The 9,566-nt window shown below is 33.5% G+C and overlaps 1 protein-coding gene across 3 annotated transcripts; it reads right to left on the reverse strand.

Annotated features, from left to right (window-relative positions):
• Positions 1–6,325: 6,325 nt before the first annotated feature.
• LOC137822531 (cyclin-D5-1) lies at positions 6,326–8,557 on the reverse strand. Of its 3 annotated transcripts, none has more exons than XM_068627425.1 (5): positions 7,966–8,537; positions 7,760–7,846; positions 7,341–7,632; positions 7,087–7,220; positions 6,326–6,993 (listed from the first exon to the last, which is right to left on the reverse strand). In XM_068627425.1, exons 1-5 carry the CDS (start codon positions 8,203–8,205, stop codon positions 6,808–6,810), a joined length of 939 nt encoding a protein of 312 aa, XP_068483526.1. In that variant the 5' UTR covers positions 8,206–8,537; the 3' UTR covers positions 6,326–6,807. The 3 variants fall into 3 exon arrangements, 2 of the variants coding, with proteins under 2 accessions (XP_068483526.1, XP_068483527.1); XR_016515895.1 differs by having other exon boundaries at positions 6,812–6,993; positions 7,087–7,240; XM_068627426.1 differs by lacking the exon at positions 7,760–7,846 and having other exon boundaries at positions 7,966–8,557.
• Positions 8,558–9,566: the final 1,009 nt, after the last annotated feature.

Genomic DNA, 9,566 nt, shown 5'->3' on the forward strand with positions numbered 1-9,566 from the left:
ATCAGAATGAGAGAGAGAGAGAGAGAAAAAAAAAAGTGAGTTTTAAGAATTGGTACGTGGCAAGCTCTGGTTAGTCCAGGTGTCATGTGATAATTGGTGAAACTTTGGTCAATTTTCCTCTTTGGGTAAATTTCTTTTTCATTTTTTTTCCAGAAAACATCAAAATAACTACAAAAATGAAAAGGAATGATAAAAGACTAACCTTTTATTCAGAAGAATGTCCAGTTTATGAGAACTTATATAACCTCAAAAAGTGATTTTCAAATTCAAAAATCGCGCCATAAGAAACAACCCTAAAAGAAGATATCTGAGTTGTTGGTAAGGCAATGACCAGAGTGTGTGCAGTGGCCAAATCGGTGAAAGTTGAGGAGAGAAAGCTGAGAAGAGAAGGGTTCAGCCATCACGAAAAAGGGAAATACGTTGGTGCAGATTAAAAATGCCTTTCAATAAGGCATGTAGGCAGTTGCCGAATTGGTGAATATCAGTAAAGAGAAAAAGGAGAGAAGGAATGAGAGAATGGCTTTGAGAGAGATTAGGGTTTCAGAGAGAATGGGAAATCAGAATGAGAGAGAGAGAGAGAGAGAGAGAGAGAGAAAAAAAAAGTGAGTTTTAAGAATTGGTACGTGGCAAGCTCTGGTTAGTCCAGGTGTCATGTGATAATTGGTGAAACTTTGGTCAATTTTCCTCTTTTGGTAAATTTCTTTTTCATTTTTTTTTCCCAGAAAACATCAAAATAACTACAAAAATGAAAATGAATGATAAAAGACTAACCTTTTATTCAGAAGAATGTCCAGTTTATGAGAACTTATATAACCTCAAAAAGTGATTTTCAAATTCAAAAATCGCGCCATAAGAAACAACCCTAAAAGAAGATATCTGAGTTGTTGGTAAGGCAATGACCAGAGTGTGTGCAGTGGCCAAATCGGTGAAAGTTGAGGAGAGAAAGCTGAGAAGAGAAGGGTTCAACCATCACGAAAAAGGGAAATACGTTGGTGCAGATTAAAAATGCCTTTCAATAAGGCATGTAGGTAGTTGCCGAATTGGTGAATATCAGTAAAGAGAAAAGGGAGAGAAGGAATGAGAGAATGGCTTTGAGAGAGATTAGGGTTTCAGAGAGAATGGGAAATCAGAATGAGAGAGAGAGAGAAAAAAAAAAAGTGAGTTTTAAGAATTGGTACGTGGCAAGCTCTGGTTAGTCTAGGTGTCATGTGATAATTGGTGAAACTTTGGTCAATTTTCCTCTTTGGGTAAATTTCTTTTTCATTTTTTTTCCAGAAAACATCAAAATAACTACAAAAATGAAAAGGGATGATAAAAGACTAACCTTTTATTCAGAAGAATGTCCAGTTTATGAGAACTTATATAACCTCAAAAAGTGATTTTCAAATTCAAAAATCGCGCCATAAGAAACAACCCTAAAGGAAGATATCTGAGTTATTGGTAAGGCAATGACCAGAGTGTGTGCAGTGGCCAAATCGGTGAAAGTTGAGGAGAGAAAGCTGAGAAGAGAAGGGTTCAGCCATCACGAAAAAGGGAAATACGTTGGTGCAAATTAAAGATGCCTTTCAATAAGGCATGTAGGCAGTTGCCGAATTGGTGAATATCAGTAAAGAGAAAAAGGAGAGAAGGAATGAGAGAATGGCTTTGAGAGAGATTAGGGTTTCAGAGAGAATGGGAAATCAGAATGAGAGAGAGAGAGAGAGAGAGAGAAAAAAAAGTGAGTTTTAAGAATTGGTACGTGGCAAGCTCTGGTTAGTCCAGGTGTCATGTGATAATTGGTGAAACTTTGGTCAATTTTCCTCTTTGGGTAAATTTCTTTTTCATTTTTTTTTCCAAAAAACATCAAAATAACTACAAAAATGAAAAGGAATGATAAAAGACTAACCTTTTATTCAGAAGAATGTCCAGTTTATGAGAACTTATATAACCTCAAAAAGTGATTTTCAAATTCAAAAATCGCGCCATAAGAAACAACCCTAAAAGAAGATATCTGAGTTGTTGGTAAGGCAATGACCAGAGTGTGTGCAGTGGCCAAATCGGTGAAAGTTGAGGAGAGAAAGCTGAGAAGAGAAGGGTTCAACCATCACGAAAAAGGGAAATACGTTGGTGCAGATTAAAAATGCCTTTCAATAAGGCATGTAGGTAGTTGCCGAATTGGTGAATATCAGTAAAGAGAAAAGGGAGAGAAGGAATGAGAGAATGGCTTTGAGAGAGATTAGGGTTTCAGAGAGAATGGGAAATCAGAATGAGAGAGAGAGAGAAAAAAAAAAGTGAGTTTTAAGAATTGGTACGTGGCAAGCTCTGGTTAGTCTAGGTGTCATGTGATAATTGGTGAAACTTTGGTCAATTTTCCTCTTTGGGTAAATTTCTTTTTCATTTTTTTTCCAGAAAACATCAAAATAACTACAAAAATGAAAAGGGATGATAAAAGACTAACCTTTTATTCAGAAGAATGTCCAGTTTATGAGAACTTATATAACCTCAAAAAGTGATTTTCAAATTCAAAAATCGCGCCATAAGAAACAACCCTAAAGGAAGATATCTGAGTTATTGGTAAGGCAATGACCAGAGTGTGTGCAGTGGCCAAATCGGTGAAAGTTGAGGAGAGAAAGCTGAGAAGAGAAGGGTTCAGCCATCACGAAAAAGGGAAATACGTTGGTGCAAATTAAAGATGCCTTTCAATAAGGCATGTAGGCAGTTGCCGAATTGGTGAATATCAGTAAAGAGAAAAATGAGAGAAGGAATGAGAGAATGGCTTTGAGAGAGATTAGGGTTTCAGAGAGAATGGGAAATCAGAATGAGAGAGAGAGAGAAAAAAAAAAGTGAGTTTTAAGAATTGGTACGTGGCAAGCTCTGGTTAGTCCAGGTGTCATGTGATAATTGGTGAAACTTTGGTCAATTTTCCTGTTTGGGTAAATTTCTTTTTCATTTTTTTTCCAAAAAATTGAGGTTGCGACACGTGTCAAAATAGGCCTGTTTGTGCTCCCTCAATTGTTATATATATAGATATAGATATAGATATAAATTTATGAAAATAAAAATAAAAATATAGATACAGACATTGTCATACTTGTGTTTTCACTAATTTTATAATATTTATGTTAAAAATCATATTGAAAATTTAAAATTATTAATAAATCAGTTTGATTTGAAAAAAAAAAAATTCAACTCAAATCAAATTAAATAATATGTAAAACTGTTAATAAAATCAAATATAAAAATTGATTATTCAATTTAGTTTTTATTTTAATTAAATATAAAATTAAATTAAATTAAATATTTTAAAATTCAGTTTCACACCAAACATTGGATGGACACTAATAATTAAGATGAAGCGTTTATTCAATTTTTTTTTTGTTTTACCTATTTATTTATTCTATATTTTACTGATTTAGGCATTAGTATATATGAGAAAAAAGAAAGTTCATTAGTGTCTTTATTTTAATTATTATTAGTATATGTTGGTTCTTGTTATTAATAGGGTTTAGAAAAAACATGAGTTTACTCCTATACAACTTAGGCTTTAAAACATTAATTTAGTCCCTCATCTTATAATATAAAATATTAAAAAATAACTAATCATAATTAACCAGTTAAAAAAAAATTAAAAAATAATGTTTACAAAGATATATCTTTAATGACATAATAAAAGTAATTTCTCTTAGCGAGTAATATTTTAATTTTCATTTTCCACTGGAATTAAGTTGCAAATGAATCATTCATCATTAAATCTACCATTGCTTAAAATAAAAATGAAATATCTTAGGAAATTGGTATTGGTATAAAGTCCTTGACGATAATAGAATTGGAACTTTAATGCTCCATCATTGTTCACCATTTACCTTTAAGTTGCAAATGAACCATTCATCATTAAATCTATCTCACACAAAGTATTTTACATTCCCCTTAAGCCAAAAATTTAGTAAGATAAATGCAATGTACTAAGATAAAAAAAAAAAAACAAAAAAACCACATGTCTCCACCACAGTACCAACAACATGGCATGATTATATATAGTTATTGTGCATAATGTATTTCTTTATTTGAGTGAATATTTAAAATATATAAATTTTTAACAAAATAATAATATGTAAAAGTAAAAGTGAATCTACTTTACACCATAAAATGGAAAGACTAATCTCGGTAATATTGGTAGCATGTCAATTTCCATTGTAAATGTTGTTGTGATTCTACAAACAACTTTTTCGCCCAAACATCTTTATCTCAATTTGGTCAATTTGGCTTCCATCACGACTCAATGCAAGGTCTTTTTAAACATTGAAAAGCAAGTAACTACAATGACCACACACCAAATTAGTTACAACAAACAAATTCACCTCTCACAATATAAACAATATTAAAATTGCAGTCACAGAAGGAAGGAATGAATAAGGTGCAGACGTTGTTTTGTGTTGAGAAGAGTTGGTATAATAAACTTAAAAGATTGAAGGAGAAGTAAAAGTATGAGCGGAAAGTGACGAAACAAAATGAAGAAACGACTAAAGAAAAAGGCAAAACCATATATGGAAGGGAAATTAAAGGGATAAGGGAAAACCTGGGTTGTGTAAATTTAGTCCCAAATGCAAACAGTTTCAAAATCTGCACATCAGAACAACACAACAACACATCTTTATCTTAAAAGCATAAAGCTCCAATCCAGTCCACCCATAAACCCCATTTTTGGTATGTACACTATTCAAAACAGAAAAAGCTACCAAAGCAACAAAGCAACCAACAAAGCAATTATCAAGCACAACGACATAAAAAATAAAAAAAAATAAAAACTCTGCAATGAAAAAGTAAACCTTGAGAGAAAGATCTTACGGGATGAGAGGAACCAATTCAAAGCTTCAAGGCCTCACCAGTGGCCTTATTGACCGAAGAGGCAGGGCACCCCTCGATCCTTCCTAGATACTCAAAGAAAAAATAATTAATGTATTGCAAAAAAAGATCACATTTTCTTGTAAGGGAGACACGTGAAGCTACCTGATACTCATTGGTGGGATTGGAGGGTGCAAGGATAAAAAGTGACCAATGCTTTCTTCCTGATCCTTATTCTTTTTTTTTTCAACACTTCCTTCTTATCTTCTTTGTTATTTTCTCTAATATTTTTTTTTCTCTCCTTACTCCCTTTATTTATGCAATTGATCTTGAAAATAAACTCTGATTTTGAAAATAAACTCCCTTTCTTTATGTAACTGAATTTGAAAATAAACTCTCTTTCTTTATGTAACTGATTTTGAAAATAAACCATCTTTTTCAATTCATAACCACTCCTCCACCTTTCTTTCAATTCGCCCTACTACGTATACCAAATATTGTAGAAAAATTAAGAAATGACACAATGACCATAATACAATAATAAAATTAAATATTAATATAAGGATAAAATGGAGAAAAAAATTAAGAGCGGTTAAGAGGGGAATCCCCTTTATATATAGGTATAGATATATATATATATATATATATATATATATATATATATATTTGGAGAGAAGAAAAAAAAAGGAAAGAAACATTTTTGTAAGCCAAATCAGTTTATCCGTAACTAGTTTATAGAAACATTTAAATTTTATTAACTTTTACTTTTCTAAATAATAAATTAATTGTAACTTGCAGAAAAAAAAATACCTTTAATTTTTTTTATAAAAATATTTATGGAGAAGTTTGTCCAAATATCTTTTATATATAAATTAGTCTGTAAGTGTTTAAGAAAAAGTTTGCTCTTAACAGTTTTCCCACTAATAATCAAATAAATGAAATAACCAAACAAACTTTTGCATGCAAGCATCCTATTTTTTTCCAAAAAACAAAGTGGTGAATTCACAAATATTCTTCTCTTATCTCAACCAAGTAAGAGAAGAGCTTGTTCTGGACAAAACCGTTTGAGGCACCAATTTATTTAGTTTCAGATTTTTTTTTTCCTTTTACACCGTAAATGATGTCGTGCAATCCTAAACAAGAGTACACCAAGTTACGATGTTGTTAGAGTAAACCTGACAGAGTACAAAAGTTCGTTGCTTCAAAGCATAATCAACATAGAAATCCTTTTGATTCCACAAACACTATCTGAGGTTTCATGACCCATGAACACAACGAAGCCATGTAAAAATTTGCAGGCAAAAGGGTAGGTCCCGCCTTAAAAGCAGTCAGACATTCAAACAAATCCAATCACATTCATCCTTACAAAACTTTTGTGATGGCCATTATGCAACATAGACCATGCACCCAAACACACCAACACAGTTTTTCCCTTCCCGCTTTCAGCCTTTTTCAAGACATTACCAAAGCATCCCAAGCATCAAAAGGTAGTTTGCAAGAGATATGACAAAACAAAATCCACTATGAAGAGGCAATGGAGGTTAAAAAGATTAACCAAAACAAAAAAGAAAAAATAATAATAACAGGAAGAATGGAAAAAAATCACAATAAATTATAAGGGTAAAAGAGGACAAGTAATGGCCTAACTCCTAACTGGCTGTTTCTAATTCTGCAGCTTTCTAGATCAGCATCTGGCTTTTTTTTTACCTTGTGATTTGATTTGAACACTTCAACTAACATATGTATCCCAAACCCTGAAATTTTATTCTTGCTTCCTCCTTTTTCATCTTTTTGCCTTGCTGGTTTATGAGGAAGACACCAAATCAATACTAAACAACTTTTCTTGCAGCAACAATCAATACCTTTGTCACAGGGGTTTAACTTTCACTCATCTATCTCTGGTTGAGATTAATGCTAGAACTAATCAAGAATGTCAATACATAAGCTTCACATTACATTAAATAATTAGAAAAAAAATGGATTTTTCTAGCCCTGTCCCTTCCCATGACTACTTCCTTCATCATCATTGAATGTGAGTCTTCTTCTCTTTGCCATTGCTGCGGAAGAAGTAACTCTAGAGCTGTCAGTCACGTCAATTGGCGTGTGCGTGTCTCTTTTGGTATCCTCCTCATGTAATCTTTGAATTAGATTGTAGTACTCGAATACATCTTTCTGTGAAGAAAACAAAAAGGGCCAAAGTTAATTCAGAGTATCCATTAGCTTATATGTTATGGGGTTAGTTCTAAAAAATAACACAGAACTTACAGGTTCTAGAAGCCAATGTTGTGGAATTGAACTCATCTTCAACTCCACCGCGTCCATCGTCAATTTTTGATCCATTGCCACCAATGTAGCAGCCGCTGCAATAACTGATGGTTTTTGATCCATTAAATTGACCTCTGCACAGGAGAACAAATATCTGCTAAATGCATATGGAAATGTGACTCATTGAATTTTTTTGTCAAAAAGTTCATTTAAAAGCCAAAAGATAGAAAGGAAAGTCCGGTGCTCATATTCACCTTTCATTGTGGTAAAGATGAGTTGCATGGTCTTGGAAAAAGTAGGACTTGGTGGGGATTCTTTGCATAACTTTGTGATGAAACAGGAAAGAAAATCAAAGGGAGTGATGATACCCATTTTCCACTCCAATGTGCTGAGCACCAAGAGCTCCATTTTCTGAATCACTTTTCCCTCAAAGGAATAGTCATCCAATTTGAACTCTGATAGCGCTGGCACATTGCACTCCTCCATCTTTGCAGCCAGAGAGAGACATGCAATTGAAAGCAACTGAATTGCCCAACACTTTTCACTCTGCACAAAAATGAAGCATTCAACAAAAAGGGTAAGTAAGGAATAATCAAGATCAATGAAGAAGAGCGATCAAAGATTCAATGCTGTCATTAATTGGAAGAGTAACATAACATTTTAGCTTACATACATCAATGGACCGTCTAGAAAGAAATCGATCGAAGTATGTGACTGACAAATAAGCCGTTTCGAAGCAAAAACCCAATGTTGCTCTTGTCTAATGAACAACAAAATTAAAAAGCAAGAAACAAAAGAAAATCAAGATCGAGTTTCCTAATGCAGTTTCATTAATGAAGCTCAATCGAAAGTACAAGTAAAATGGGTCGTTGGACTAACTTTGAGAATCCAATTGATTGCTTCCATGCGTGCACGCTTCATCCAGTCCCCAAACACCAAAGTTTCGTCCGTTCTGAACCCAAGAACGATCTCTCTCTCAACCAAAATCCCCACATACTCATCCTCCGAAACCCCACAATCATGCCGTGATCCAACCAATTGGTATTCTAATTCATCACCTCCTTCTTCCAAATACGCATCGCTTTCTTGGCATAGAAGGCTGGACGAAAGATCATCCATTTGGGGAAAAAAAGAGTTTACTGAAAAGAGACTCGACGACCCAATTGAACAAGAATGCAAAAAAAGTCGTCTCTGAAGTGTTTTATATGATATGATGTGAAGTATTAAGCCACTTCACCTAAGAGCTTAGAATTAAGGAAGAAAGATGAGACTACGATTTAGGTGGAAACCTTAGAGCTGTTGTAGCGGTTACAGTTTGGGAACATTGATTATGTTGTCTTGGACAATAAGGATTAGTAAGAAAGGCGAGATTTTAGTTCCGAGGAAGTGATAGAGTGAGTGAATGAACGTGTTGTTGTTATGTTTCGGTGTTCATGGTGTGATGTTGGGTTGGGTGAGTGTTGAGGATGATGAGGTTTTTATTTCAGTTTGACCCATAAAGTCTTTGCGTTTTGAGTGCCACTGTCTCTAATCACGCGCGCTTCTTCAGCGCGTGGAAACAAAAAATCTACCGGGCTGTGTCTGGGTCGGGCCGGGTGAAGCCTGTGTGGGCCCTACCCTGAAGCTGAAGTCTAAGAAGCGGGCCGGGCTTTTAATAGAAAGCATGACGGAGGGTCCGGAAGAAGAAACAATCCTTAGGGTGATAACTTGACCGGTCAAACATGGCCATTTCTCTTTCAACAAAAAACTCAGAAAACTTGTTCACTCATCACAACTTACGATGCTCCACCACATCCATCGCATACACCATTCTTAAGTGCCAATTTTCCCACAATTTACTTCATTATGTACTATATCATTCACTCCAATTTTTAAATATACACACTCTGATAATCTTATTCAAGAACCATGTGTTTGTCAGAGAATATAGAAATAAATAATTAAATTGATAAAATAAATAGCTAAATACAAATAAAAATTTATTTATTCAATTGAAAAGATAGAAATTTGTGTGCAAATCATTCATTCTCTTCTCTCCAAAAAGAAAATATATAAGTATTTAAAAAGAAAATGAGAGACACAGCATTTAAATTTTCGTGCTGAGATGAGCATAAATGAATGATGAGATTCTTTTGAAGTTTGACGTTTTGTGATAGTGTAATCTATAGCTGTTTAAATCGTTGTAAAACGCTTCACAAAACTAACTTTACTGTTTTTTTTTGTTACAGCTTTTTTTTTTGTCAATAAATGACATTTTATTGCTGGTTAGAAAAGTGTCGGTTTATTGCGTTTTTTAGCGGTAAAATCATTCTAAAGTGTCCATTGTCAACTATTTTTTAACAGAAAATAAAAATAAAAATATATTTTTAAAAAAATAGTTTATTTATTATAACATCCCATTTAATCAGAAATTCCATATGTTTCACTCCACCATAAACTTGATCCATATAAAATATCCTCAAATGATAAAGGGTTTATAA

The sequence above is a fragment of the Phaseolus vulgaris genome, chromosome 9 (genome assembly GCF_051622355.1).
Source record: "Phaseolus vulgaris cultivar YP4 chromosome 9, ASM5162235v1, whole genome shotgun sequence".
Lineage (NCBI taxonomy): Eukaryota > Viridiplantae > Streptophyta > Magnoliopsida > Fabales > Fabaceae > Phaseolus > Phaseolus vulgaris.

Excerpts from the sequence above, each read along its gene's own strand:
- LOC137822531 (XM_068627425.1), bottom strand. The coding sequence starts at position 8,205 with ATGGATGATCTTTCGTCCAGCCTTCTATGCCAAGAAAGCGATGCGTAT. Across the intron at positions 7,847-7,965 it reads CAATCAATTGGATTCTCAAA|ACAAGAGCAACATTGGGTTT; the intron begins GTTAGTCCAACG and ends GTTGTTCATTAG. Across the intron at positions 7,633-7,759 it reads TTTCTAGACGGTCCATTGAT|AGTGAAAAGTGTTGGGCAAT; the intron begins GTATGTAAGCTA and ends ATTTTTGTGCAG.